Source organism: Cyprinodon variegatus, unplaced genomic scaffold (genome assembly GCF_000732505.1).
Source record: "Cyprinodon variegatus isolate N-32 unplaced genomic scaffold, C_variegatus-1.0 Scaffold175, whole genome shotgun sequence".
NCBI lineage: Eukaryota > Metazoa > Chordata > Actinopteri > Cyprinodontiformes > Cyprinodontidae > Cyprinodon > Cyprinodon variegatus.
In genome coordinates this window covers 544,575-558,680 of record NW_015150628.1, presented here as the reverse complement: position 1 = coordinate 558,680, position 14,106 = coordinate 544,575, and the positions used below count along the sequence as shown (strand labels likewise).

Here is a 14,106-nt window from a genome sequence, read left to right as displayed (position 1 = left end):
CTGGCGTACTCTTCCACAACATCTTCTTCCCCACTTTCCTCCTCTAAATAAAAAAATGTATGAAGAAGGAGACTCATCCATGACCTCCGACACAAAACTCTCCTCCTCTTGCATGTTTCCGCTGTCCATAGCGTTCCTTGACAGTGTTGTTTCTAAGTGCTCCTTGGTCCCAATGGAATTTCCCATTGGGAACCTACTAGCACTAAGTTGCTAACTGGTTAGCCAGATCCTTCCGACAAACCAGCCACAACCAAACTTCTTGCGGATCTTCCGCCACAACAATCCCGCCCCTTTGATAATTGACCAATCACATTTACTGTATTCACTCGTCAGTAAAGTTGTGCACCACTCGGGAGAATTTGGAAATGCAACTGTTGAACAGCCGTTTCTCTACGACTTTATGCTAAAGAATGGACTTAAAGAACTCTATTTCAGGCATAATGGGCCTCCAAAGTGTAGCATTGAGGTTACTCTCCTTTGAGGTATGGAGATAAATGGTATTAGAATAGAAATGCATATAGATTTTAAGAGATTGAAATGGTCCTGCAACTTTGGGTATTTACAAAATTTTTTGTTGGGTTTCTTAATACAAAAAAAAACCAATGGAACAAATAGAACATGGGCGAAAGTTATAAGAATGGGCTGATTTTGTTTTATGAGTTTTTTCTGTTCCATTATTGCTATGACCCCTCCTGGTGTTTCCTCAGGCCCAGTACTATGGTGTCATCAGTATCGGGACCCCTCCGCAGGATTTCACGGTCCTGTTTGACACCGGCTCCTCCAACCTCTGGGTCCCATCCATCCACTGCTCTTTCTTCGATCTGGCCTGCTGTGAGATCACTTTGTGTCAAAAATGTTTAACAAAGTAATTTTATGCTACCAATTTCAGCAGTTTTTAACCAGTGTAATACTTTTTTTTGCCCCCTCTTCTTCTCTGTCTAGGGGTCCATCATCGGTACAACTCCAAAAAGTCCAGCACGTATGTTAAGAACGGCACAGAGTTTGCAATCCGGTACGGCAGAGGCAGCTTGTCTGGCTTCATCAGTGAGGACACCGTCTCAGTGAGTTTAAGAAAGAGACGCATGTTGTTTTACAACTGCATTGCATGGTGTCAGTTATTGCTTTCTTTGTGTCATTGACAGACAGAATGCTCTGCTTTTTAACTGTCGCTTCCTTTGCTTGCAGGTTGCAGGTCTATCTGTTCCCAAGCAGCAGTTTGGGGAAGCAGTAAAGCAACCTGGCATCACCTTTGCTGTTGCTCGGTTCGATGGGGTGTTGGGGATGGCGTATCCTTCCATATCAGTGGCTAACGTCACCCCGGTGTTTGATACAGCCATGGCTGCTAAGCTGCTGCCCCAGAACATTTTCTCTGTCTATATCAGCAGGTGGGTTTGAGGCAAGTTTAAGCATTATTAAGTGTTGTTTTAATTTCACTGCAAGGAGGAAACCACTGTGGGGGGGTTGGTTTGTTAGTTGAGTAATCTGTTGTAAAACCATTTGACTTTCGAAATAATTTCTGCTGAAATCTGTTTAACTTTAAGGGACCCGAAGGCAGCATTGGGAGGAGAGCTGGTGCTGGGGGGGGTGGACCCCCAGTACTACACTGGAGACCTGCACTATGTTAATGTGACGAGAAAGGCCTACTGGCAGGTTGGAATGGATAGGTAAGGCTTTTCTGATATAAGGAAGTGGTATCAAGTAAGAGAAATGACAACACTTCCATTTCTGGATAGTTTTTCAATCCATTTTAAGTTCCTCTTTTTGTGCAATAAAGCAACTTTCATTTGTTGTATTTTTAGATAATGTAGCAATTTTACTCTGTCTGATATCAACTAATACCTATTGATCTGTGGCTCTTCTAACCTTCCAGAATTGATGTGGGCAACCAGTTGACTCTCTGCAAAGCCAGTTGCCAAGCAATTGTTGACACGGGGACGTCTCTAATTGTCGGTCCAGCAGCAGAAATCAGAGCTCTTAACAAGGCTATTGGAGCTCTGCCTCTGCTGATGGGAGAGGTAGAAGTGGTAAACCTTCATAAAGATTCTCATCTGTTGCTCTGCCATTAATTTCATTATGCTGTTTTTTCTTTTCTCTCTCCAGTACATGATTGACTGTAAGAAGATTCCAACTCTTCCTGTTGTCTCTTTCAACATCGGAGGGAAGATTTTTAACTTGACTGGAGAGGATTATGTAATGAAGGTATCTATATAGTATGCTTATTATTACACTCTTTTTGAGGTTACAGATTTTTATTAAAGCCACAAAAAATCCACAGAAATGCATGGTAGGGCTGTTGTCATTTTCTACCAAGAGTATTTTTTCATTTATTTTCCATATGTTATTTTTATGAAGATCTTACACTGACTGAGTATAGAGGCTCTGACTCTCTAGACACAGGCTCCTCTGTCTCTGTATCACACTAATTCAAACAATTTCCTACATTTGACTGATACAGATAATGGAAAGTTATTACAAATAAATGAAATTAAAAAAACTGTCACAGCTACAAAGCAAAGCCCTGCTGCATGAGTCTGTGGAGCATCTCTTGATCCAGAACAGATCATTTTTAAAGGCCTATATTAAAATATAATGGGAAGTAAGTTTAAAGAAAAGAAAAACGCAGGAAAAAGCTGTGGTATCGTTTATATGCTGCCTTAGGCAGTGAAAGGTGACTCTCAGTGAGAGATCTGTGAAGAGTGAGGAGCTTTGCTTACCTGCACTGTCTGCCTCTCATTTTGTTTTTTGTTAAACTCCAAGAGGATCAATACTTTATCTGATTTGTCCTTCTGAACTGGATAAACTATTCTTATTTTAAAATGTTTAATTTTTTATGCCCAGCCTACCCCACCTGCTTCATATGCACAGTGCATATGAAGCACACCCAACCATTTCTGTGTGTGATTTAAAGATTTTACTTTGTATTTTCCCTCAAAGAGAATGTGTTTTACTTTGTAACTGCATATTTCTTCCTGTCAGACCCGTAAAATTGCTGCTGAATTGCTGTGTTGTCTAAGTGAGATTTGAGGTCTCAGTCGGAAGTATGCAAGCCCTCTTGTTGGGTGTATTTAGCACTATTGACTTATAATGAGCGCTAAACACCACAACCTCGTAGGACAATTTTCTCTCTGATTGGACATAAAATCGGATTCACTGTTCAGGATTTTACTCACTTTTTGGGGTTATTGTAAGTAGTTTTTGTCCTACTGGCAGTATTGCGAATACAAAAAAAGGTTGATGGTCTGACTTTTTTTATTTTTTCTAGAAGCTCTAAGCAGCTGCTATCATCTAACTGCCCACTTTAAATGAGCCTAGGCTTATTTTATTTGTTCAAGTCTTGAATATAAAAGTTTATATTTCGAGCTGTACTGTTAATCAATCCAAATTCTTCTAATCGTAATTGATTTAAGGGAATTTGAACTGGATATTTCTACATTTTACAACTCATTAAAAGAGAGGTTTTTTTTGTGATGCCTTTATTTTGCTTGTGGAAACGGAAACATTACAAGTGTCTGAAAAATTAACAGGATTGTTGCATTTAAAAGAGTAATACGTTTTTACCACTAGGTGTGCTGTTGAGCACTATTTGTAGACCAGAACAGCGCTACATTTTATTACACCTTACTGTTAAGCCCAATAATATGACACAAGGGGTGATTTGGTTATGCCCTTTTTCTGAAAACTTCTTTATCAAAAAAAACATTGTTTTTATTTTATTTTTTATTTTTTTGCTGTGACAATGAGTCCTGATGGTCTGCAGGTGAATGTTTTGGTCCCCTGGATGCTCTGTCTGCTATTTTGTGCCTATGTTACCGTTTGCATGCACATATACTCTACAGTCATGGCACAGGCCCAACTATGTGAACTAGAGATTAGAGAACAAAACCGGAAGGTGGTGCATGACCCCTTACAATAGCCCATATGAAATGTTGCATTTCTTTTCTTTACAAAAATTAGTTTTTTTTTTTTCTTTTTACCTAAAATAGTGGATTTTTCACATTTTGTTCCTTCAAAAAGCAACATATAGACTGCTCAAAGTTTGAATTATTTTACAACATGGAAAGTGAACATTGCTGAGAGTTTTATTTGTGTAATAAGTTGTATCGGTTTTATTTGGTGATTAATGTTACTTTAATGGCATCTTTCACTTTTCAAAATACCAAAAGTGCTTCAAAAAGTACAAGGAAAAGCCAATTAAAAAGACAGAAAAACATAATCCTTAGTATAATAAAAAAAACAAAAACCACTACTTCATGCAGCACAAATTTTGACTCGAGTATTAGTTTAGTTTGAAACTTTTGAAATGACTTTTCAGGATTTGTTATTTGGAAGGTATTGATGCTCTGCAGTTCTGCCTCTCTGAAAAACGTGCCTGTATGTAACTTTAGAGGGTCAGATCTGTCCCTGAATGGACCATGTGACCCAGAGCGCCACTTTACTTCAGTCTGAGCTCCCATTAAACAGCTAGCTAACTAACACAACAGATATGACCCTCTCCTGATCAGACCTATTTTTGGTTCTGTAGGATTTAATCCAGAGGGCTGAATGCAGCCTTGTCTTTTTAAGTCTGACTCTAAATCTTCTGCTCCACAGTGGTCCGTTATCAGAGTCCAAACCTCTGTGGAAGGCTTTGTATTTTTTTCTAATGTGTGATGTTTCTAATGGCCTTTTGTAGCCAAAAGTTACACTGGGCCGCTTTAAAAGCATTTTGGTCACCTGATTGATGAAATATTCCACTTATTTAGTGAGCTATAACTGGATACTGTGTAGAAAGAAACACGATTAGGAGGCCTGTATTGTACAAATGGAAATTACAATGACGTGAATTTGAAGCAGACTGGTTACTTGAAAAGCTCTATGACAAAGTAAAAAATAAATTAATTGGTAAATCCCCTTAAGGGGAATTTCCAAAGAGAACTAAGAGTGAGTGTTCTGTGGTGAATAAATGTCCCTTTAGTTATTCTGTCCTGAAAAGAAATTTGTTCAGAATGCAGCTGGTCTAAAACCTGAAGAACAACTTTAGAAGGAGAATTTAAAAGGAAGAGTCTTTGAGTTCATATAGTTCTGTGCCTAACCAGTAGGTCAGAGTTGTTTTCTGTATTGAACCCCCAACCCCCCATGCTTCTGTCCTGGGATCCATCAGCTCTCTGTCCTCTATTCAAACAGCTACTATATTTCCTCTGCCTGAAGTTTTCTCTGGTTTTATGGTTCCAGCCTTATTGGTTCCTTTCCTGGATCCTACATCCAAGTTATTAACTGGATCTGTAAAAGCCTTACTGGATAAACCGGATTGGCTCTCTTTCTAAAGCGTAAGGAGAGGGAAACACTGCAGTTTGATCTTTAGGGTGAATTATCAGAAGTACAGAAGCCAAAGCTTATTGTGCCAATAAACATGAACCAGTGAATCAGACATCAGGTGGGCTGTTCTCAGTTCTAGTTTTATGTCTTAGTTTGTCTGAACTCTTCTTCAACTGTGACTCAGCATTTAGAAAGTTGCCTCTTGTGTTATAAGACCCTGACCAATGAAGAGTTTAGTCAGGGTGTTTATGGCACATTGCACACAAAGCATGAAGCTTTATTCAGTCCAAATATGCTTGCCTTCTCAGAAAGTTGGTTCCAAAAAAAGATTTAAATATATCTGCCTCCAAATAGTTTGTGGCCTAAATGTACTGATATGCAAAGCTTTAAAAGATGTATTCAATTTAAAATCTTAATTTTAGATGAGCAGAAAGACTGTTCAGTGTAAAGAGCATTTTTAACATGTATATATTTAAAAGATTTCGAAATAGATTTCTGAGGGTCTCCACTTCTGCAACCGTGAGTCAGTCAAAACTTTAGCTTCCAGCCTGCAGAGAAAGTTAATTTAAATTTATTAGGGCTGCAACTAACTATTATTTTGCAAATCCATTAATATGTCGCAAATTTGTTTTAAATTATTGGATTAATAATCCAAAGGTTCCTTTTAAGAAGATTTTATATGAAAATAAAGCAAGTGAAACTCCATATTGACAGCATATTAACAGATGAAAATATTTTTTGTTTTATCTTAAATGCAAAATGTTTATATATATATATATTTTTTTAATATTATTTACAATCATGTTATAATTACTGCTCTAAGTGGGTTTTTCTGTCAGCTTAAGGCATGTTTTAGAGTCTCTACACTCAATTTAATGATTAATCGATTACTACATTGAAGATTTTTTCAGTAATCGATTAATTACAATCTGATTATTTCAGCCCTAAATTTGTGAACGCAACTTTTTTTTTTTTTTTTTTTTATTTAATTAGAATATGACTAAAATTTTTTAGTCAGTGAACATAGTTTGGTCAATCTCAGGAGCAACAGAGTAGAATTAAGTTCAGACTTCAGACTATAAGAAGTGTCCCATATAAGCCTAGGCTTAAGATCTGTTTCTCTATCAAGAATAATAATGAAACTTAAAATTATCTTGCAATCATGAAAAAGAAAATATTTTTCCCCTGTTTATTGCAGGAGTCTCAGATGGGAGTTTCTCTCTGCCTGTCTGGGTTCATGGGGATGGATATCCCACCCCCGGCCGGGCCCCTTTGGATCCTGGGAGACGTGTTCATCGGGAAGTACTACACCGTGTTTGACAGGAACGCGGACCGAGTCGGGTTTGCAGCTGCCAAGTAGAAAACGAATGAAACCCGTTGAATTTCACTTCAGTTCATTTAAAATAATCCGTTTACCAATCAGAACAAAATTAAAAATACAACTTTCATCTTTTTTTTTTTTTTCAGTTTATTCTCCTTTTTCTAAGGATGCTGCAGTGAAAATCAGCAGTCTGTGCTGATATGGATCCTTGTTTTTGGGGTTTTATGTGAAGCTGTTTGATATTTTCTCGCTTTAAAGTTTTCCAAAAATGGATTTAATTTGCTTCGCTTGAAACCTTTTTTGTTTTTTTTTAATCTCACGGCTTTCAATCAAGAGGAAATATTTTGTACTCAAGATAAATTCAGGCCTTTTATGAACGCTGACTGAATAAAAAGCTGACTGAATAAAAAGCTGACTGAATAAAAGGCAAACATTTCATGGTTTTCTGTGTTTATTAAACTGATTTCAAAGCAGATTTTTACACAAACACACAGATCATACATGACAGCCTTTCAACATTTATTGAAGTATTCAAAGTGCTCCAATGTTTTAACTCCTAAACTGTTTTAAAAAAAATGGTTTCTGGGGTACATGCATCACAGCATATGACTAGAATACCCTTCACACAGAAGAAGCCGTCTGTCTGGGGTTTTATTCTAGGACATTACAGATGTGGCACAGTGACACCTCACTTTTGCACAGTAGTAACATACAGCATAAATTAGTATGCAAAGGAAGACTGTTTGCACAGAAAACTACACTCAGACCAAAAGCACTTCATGATGCACAGATATGGACACTTTATGTTCATCTGCATCAGTGAAAATAAATATTCTGCTCTTTTTGGTTACAAATGCATAATCAATACAAAAATATTCACTTTCATGATTAAATAAATCCCTAAATGTACATTTTATAGACATTGGAGGTGAAAGAGGCGGCGATTGAACTTTTTTTATTCTAAGGCTAAGAGTGAAAACATGATTTTGAGGAATGACTGGAGAACTGATTCTACTCTTCAATCAGGCTGTTTTCTTTTCCTCTTTTCCTCACTTTAATTCATTTTGAACCTATGGACTGGAAACTAATCAAGCTCAGATTTCTGAGCAAATAAAAAGCATCTTTGGCTAATTAAACTCATCCTTACAAAAGTATTAATACCGCATTTTACTTTCCCATCTCATTCTATGATCACAAACTTAAAAACAGCTCCAAATTTCTTAGAATAAACTAATAAAAAAAAAATGGTCTTATATATAAATATCACAAATACTGGTGGAAAGGTAGAGGGCCCATGGTGCTTCTGGAGGAGCTACAGAGTTCCAAAGCTCAGGTGAAATTGTTAATTTGACTTTTATTATTTGGCCCTGGACATACCAGCTCCTACTGGCAGTATTATGCTGTGGGCATGCTTTTATTTAGTATGGATAGTGGAGCTGCAGAGAGCTAACGGATGGAGCCAACCTGGCAGAGTTTAAGCTACCTTGTAAAGGGAACGTGCAAAGCTAGTTGACAGCTCAAAATACAAGTACTGTAGCTGTAACTCACCCAGCAGGTTAAAAGTTTACATCAGGGGTTCTATGCTGTCTGGAAATGAGTATCATACTTTTCAAAGCCTTGGAAATAAATAAAACAGAAAAATTTTTTATTTTCTTCACTTTCTTACTTATTCCATGATCTTAAAGATAGAAAATAAAACATTCTTATATCAAATCCACAAGAAATCAAACCAAAGGTCCATCATCACCTGTGGCTCATTAATTGGAACCAGTTATGGCACCAAAGAGAATAAAAAACAAAAGCTGACATGTTACTCTGAATTTTCAAGAGTGGAATCTGGACATCCAGATTAATAAACCATGAACCAGTCTAGACTTCACATATCTATGTTCATTTGAGCTGATGTAGATTGCTAAACAGCTGATCCAAGTATGGGGATTGTACAGTTTGAGGGAGAAGCTCATACTATAACTTTGAGAATAGTATACAGTGGTAACAATCAATTTTACTATGGTAAATAATGGATTATGAACATAAAAATATAACTTGTACCCTGTGCAAATATTTTAAAACAATACAGATCATTTCCTTCCAACTTGCATATCTGCAATAGTTATGCAACAAATAGTTGAAAAGTTCATGAAGAATACTTTTGCGAGGCGCTGTAACTGCATACCGGCATTAAGATCCTGATCTTGAGCTAAGATTAGCACCTAGAAGCTATTGTCCAACCAGAAGATCAGACAGGCTTGACTACGAGTTAATAATGGATCCCAGACAAGGCTGCTCCTTCCAGCCTCAGTGACGGACTAATCCAATCCCTGTTTGGCTACTTAACACAAACAGTCTGGATCATTTAAGTTAATCTGCATCTAGATGTGGAAAAATAAAAAGAGCGTTTAACAACAACCTGTGGGGACATCCCTCTCCAACCTATTTGAATATGTGATGCAAAAATAAAATGTCTTCTGATTCTAAAAAAAAATGCTACAAAGATTCAGACCCCCTCAGGAGGATGCATACCGAGAATCCTTTTAAACAACACAGGAACTGAGGAGCTTAAAGCATTTTCCAGGCAACCTGTCCCAACTAGAAACTGTTTTAGTTTCTACAGGAGCAGCCATTCAAAATGGCACTGCCCAGTCAAAAGACAGGCGAATGGCAGCAAAATACCCTCCAACTTCAAGCTACTGGCCTTCTCATGGGAGTGCACGTTTTTACTCTGACTCCACCCTTTCATTGAATTACAGGGTCTGAGGAGATGATCTTTCGCTTTACATCTTAATGTTCACAAATCATGACAGAAAGAATATTTTAGATGTTTAAAAAGGAATTATAAGGGCCCAGCCAAGGACCAGTCAACAAAAGTGGGGAAATTTTGAATGGCTACTACTATAAACGATCAGCGACCATCTCTGTCCCCATTACTGAATCTACTAAATCTGAACATTTTGCAAACAGAAATAAACACTCTCTAAGTTGCAGGTTTAACCCATTCAAGCTAAGCCATTAAAGACATTTAAAACACTGTTAGCATGCAGCGCCGTGCTAAACGTTCCACTCAGCACCCAAACTCTCCATTTCATCCCGTTGCTCCAGAAAACATCTGAACATCGGATGAACGAAGAAAAAGTGGTGCAAAAATGAGGTAAGGGTTTTATAAGGTCTTGACCAAATTTCTGTTTAGCCACATTTGTTTTATCACCACACAATAAAATTAATTTCAAACTGTTTTCAAAAGTTATTTAATCATTAAAAAAAAAATATTCAATTAAAAGTGTTTATTCTGAAGGCAACCGGTTGCACTGGATTTTATGTGAGGAGTAAATTGGGCATGCCACACTTTTAAGATTATGACTTATTTTGTGTTGAATACTTTTGCCAGGGACTTTAACACAAAATAATGTAACAAGGACATAAGCCACTGTATTAATGAAAGTTATATTTCCTTTTTGTTGGGCTCATCTTCGTGAAATATTTTTAAAAACCCAAGAGTAACATCCGCAAAACACACTTCTTAAGTTACAGAATGCTGACTCTTTAAGGCAGATTAGCAATTTTATTACATCTTGGACCGGCACAAACACAATTCAACATGATATTCAGTCTTATGAGCCTAGATTAAAAACAGACAGGAGGCTTAGTAACTGTGGACTTCTTTAAATAGACCTGCTTCTCAGAATGGGGGTAAGATAAAGCTGATTTGGTGCGTTTATCTTCGTAATGAATAGTAGAGCCCTACGAGTTTCATCTGCCTGAACTCCATAGAGAACAACAAGCTAAACTTCATTAATACAATGGCTTTATGGAATCCTTCCACTGAGCTGAGGATATCTGAACAACAAAGGACACAGCCATGAGGTGAAACAGTCTGCTACTGCGTCACTGTTACTCACTGATGTTCTAAGAAGTGATAAAAACAAAAAGAAGTGACTTTTCCATGCAGGTTTTTTTTCTCCTGGAGCCTCAATCGACTGATGAATATTTGACCCCCAGAGAGAGAAAAAAAAAAAGGTTGGCATTTTACTAGTAGTTTGAGTTTAAGGCTGCTCCACTGCAGTTCTCAGCAGCCCCTCTGGATCTGAGAGGGCGCAGTAGAGAGTATACCCCAACTCGTCTACTTCCTGTTCAGTCAGCTCACAGAATAAATTAACTTTGGGACTGAGTGCGCATGGTAGCCTCCCGGCCTCTAGGTGTCCCACCAGCGCTCGCAGCAGCTGGAGGAAGCGGTCCGCCAGCGCGTCGTGCGTCCAGTCGCCTTCCTTCTCGCTCAGCAGCAGGATGGTGTTGGTGAGCTGGCTGGAGTTGAGCCGTTGGAGGGCGGGGTTGAGTTTGCACACCGCCTTCGCCACCTTGAGGCAGGTGCACCTGCAGCCCCCGTCCTCCTGATCGAGCGCCCTGAGCCGCGCCGTTTCAGCCACGCGGAAGCTCTGCCGCCACAGGTTCTTGTTGCGCTCGGCGGACAGACGGTGCGGTTTGGCAATCAGCGAGGTTCCCTCCTCCATCACCAGCAGAGGTAAAAAGTCCACATACAGCCTCCGGTCCGTCTCGTACTGGACTTCCAGGGTCAGCGTCTCAGAGGGAACAACAGGGCGGATTATGTAGTCCAGCACGCTCCCTATAGCCGGCCAGTTGATGGAGCCGGTGACAAGCTTGTCGAAGACCTCCAGGACCGCTTTGGGGGAAAGGTAACCGCCGACCATGCAGCGGTCCCAGTAGCTGCTGCCTCGAGGGAAGTACTCAAGGTTCTCCCGGCGGACAAGCCAGAACCCTGGGACGTTCATGATAGTGTCCTCCCCTGGAATGGATGACCACAGATTCTTTTCCAAGACGAGAGGCACCATGAGCTGAGCGTGGTCAGCGGTCACCACCTGAAAAAGTTCAAATAAAACTTTTTATTCAAAGCCACAGATGGATAAATGACAGTAAACGGATGCTAGTAATCACCTGAAGGTCGTCGTACAGACTGCCGCTGAGGTACATCTCTCTGAGCGGCATGTCGGGCAGCTTGGCGTGAAGAAAGACCCGGAGCTCAGCGCAGATGTCCAACGCCGCCCTTCTGGCTGTGGCCTGCTCCTCTGAAGGGATGTTGACCCTGGTTTGGTAGAACTCCCACAGATGTTCCTGCAGGGAGAGGTGCATCCTGGCGCGCATCAGGCTGGACTGGGAGGCCCCGCCTCCTCCCAGTGTGGAGCGGCCGACGGCTCTTCGCAGACAGTCTTTGGGGACGACAGACATGCTTTAATTAAAAATGCTGCAGATATTTGGTGATCTTTTTATTTAGAATGAATTAGGAAGCTAAGAGGGAAATAGTTGGAGCTAAATGTGGGAATGTCCAAGAAGAATTTGTGAATTTTATCATCATTTTACAACATTTCACACGACTTTATGATGGCCTTTAAAAGAATAAAAACAAATCAAATACATGAAGAATCCAAAAAGTTTCAAAGTGCATGAATCATTTTGCACCGTTTTTTTATCTGCCATCGACAGCTTTGAATAAACCACACTGAATCTAAAGAGGATCTTGCTACTTTAAAGCTAAAATATCTAGACATTAATGGACATTAACTACAGGGAGACAGAAGATCCAAACCCACTGAAAAGAAAGAGTAAAATTCCTCCCAGTAAGCTGTCTGTGAACAGATATACAAGAAAAGACAAAAGGGCTGCATGTCTTATTAAAGCCAAGCATTGAAAAACATGAAAATAAAAGAAATAGATCTCAAAATTGAACAAAAAAATTAATAAATTCAGTGTGACTGAGGAATTTCTCCCTCACCTGGTTCAAAAGAATGTGAGGAGGTGGGCAGAGACTGGAGTGACCTGCTAACTGTGGACTTCATGTCATGGTTTAGTACCCGCGGTGATGACCCCACCCACGCAGGCTCCTCCCAGCTTCTCTTTCCTGCCTGCTGCATCTTAGTGGGGCTGGTGGGAGCACTTATCGTGCGATCATACATCTGCACAAACAACGGAGTGCAGAATGTAAACAAAGCTTCAGGTTGGAAAGTTTTCTCCTTTAGATCATGTCTGGGTGAGGTAAACATAAGAGAACAATGACAGACTGAGATCCTCCTGCTTACTCTTTTGACAGCTAGTGTTGCAATACCAAGCATGGCTGCCCCGCCCACCCCCAGCACTAGCTTGGCATTGGAAAGCATGAAGTCGATAGCGGTTCCGATCCCGTTGTCGTCCTTTTTCCCCTTACGGTCTCCATTTACCCCAGCCATCTTACTGCTGAAAAAACAAAACAGAAAAACAATAACAGAAAAGGGACAAAGACAGAAGAATAAACTGCTTATTATCCTGTTGTCAACCAATCAACATGAACAAACCACCTGTGGATACTACCTGAAAGATGACGACCTCCCTGATGCAGCTCCAGACGGTCCTTCCCCAACCCTACATAAGCCCACCCAGCCTGCTGCTGAGAAAAAACTGGCCCCTCTTCAGCGCTTCCTCCTTATCCTCGGGTACAGTCAGGGCCTGGCAACGCCGAAACTCACGGGTCACGGCCCGGCGGTAGTAGTTTCGGTCGGTGTACTGAAGGTGACGCCCTGCACGGAGCAGCGCCCTGTACAGCTCCAGCACAGCACCGCGAGACCAGCTGCCCATCAGGGATCACACATAGATAGGGCGATGACCCTAGACGCTGGGTGATGACACAGGAAAGGTTAGATGGAGATCAAGCCGATGCAAATCCTGCTTATAACGAAGGCCGTCCAGCCTTCGCTCTTGAGAGGTGAAGTTCTAAAGTAAAAAATCTCCTGCATCCTTAATGGATCTTAGATTATAACTAAAAAATAAACCATCTACTGAACATGTTTTTTTTAACCAGATGTCCATGGAAGCTAAAGTTAATTGCACAGAGCAAAGTAATCAAAACAAATGCATACATTAGGTTTTGTGTAAAAAAAATAGAGGAATAACAAAAAACACAAAAAACAACCATCTCCCTACCTGGGCTAATTAATACCAGTGAGTTCAGTTCTATCTGATTACCTATTAAATGTTTTCACACAAGAAGAATGCAAAGAGCTCTCGCCAGTCATTTTGGACCTTATCAAACCCTACTGATGGCACCGATTTCATAACTTTCAAAACTTCTGAATTTTTCAGGAAGAACTGTTGAGACTTTTTTTAGAAGGGGACAAATGCAATTTCACCAAAAAAAAGAAAAACTGAGATAACCAAGAACAACTCGCAAGAGGTCTCGGAAAAGAATATTACAGCCTAAGAATGGAGCAAAAGGTTGACGCATTACAAAGATGTGGATTTAGCAGCATTTGTTTTTTCACAGAAACTAATGTAATGTAAAGTCCTTTATTGTCCCACAATGGGAAAATACGCTCTTTACATTTAAACCATCCCATTGGGGAGCAGTGGGCTGCCATTGAGTGGAGCCTGGGGAGCAGTGTGGGATTAAAGGCTGATTTATACTTCGAAACCAGGTCGTCTGCGCAGGCGTCGCAGTGAACAAAAAAAGA

At 39.9% G+C, this 14,106-nt stretch overlaps 2 protein-coding genes across 2 annotated transcripts in view; one reads left to right on the top strand and one right to left on the bottom strand.

Annotated features, from left to right (window-relative positions):
- The window catches only part of LOC107087164 (cathepsin D-like), a 10,968-nt gene extending 4,260 nt beyond the window's left edge, over positions 1-6,708 (top strand). Inside the window, exons 3-9 of the mRNA XM_015378583.1 lie at positions 708-831; positions 943-1,061; positions 1,186-1,385; positions 1,542-1,664; positions 1,871-2,015; positions 2,101-2,199; positions 6,494-6,708. Of these exons, the coding sequence (XP_015234069.1) occupies positions 708-831; positions 943-1,061; positions 1,186-1,385; positions 1,542-1,664; positions 1,871-2,015; positions 2,101-2,199; positions 6,494-6,655 (972 nt within the window). The 3' untranslated portion in view covers positions 6,656-6,708. The remainder of the gene's footprint in view (positions 1-707; positions 832-942; positions 1,062-1,185; positions 1,386-1,541; positions 1,665-1,870; positions 2,016-2,100; positions 2,200-6,493) is intronic.
- A 3,286-nt stretch (positions 6,709-9,994) lies between these two features.
- The window catches only part of mief1 (mitochondrial elongation factor 1), a 12,168-nt gene continuing 8,056 nt past the window's right edge, over positions 9,995-14,106 (bottom strand). Inside the window, exons 2-6 of the mRNA XM_015378562.1 lie at positions 12,971-13,271; positions 12,703-12,856; positions 12,399-12,579; positions 11,564-11,835; positions 9,995-11,487 (exon numbers count right to left, since the gene is read on the bottom strand). Coding sequence (XP_015234048.1) covers positions 10,657-11,487; positions 11,564-11,835; positions 12,399-12,579; positions 12,703-12,849 — 1,431 coding nt within the window. The 5' untranslated portion in view covers positions 12,850-12,856; positions 12,971-13,271 and the 3' untranslated portion in view covers positions 9,995-10,656. The remainder of the gene's footprint in view (positions 11,488-11,563; positions 11,836-12,398; positions 12,580-12,702; positions 12,857-12,970; positions 13,272-14,106) is intronic.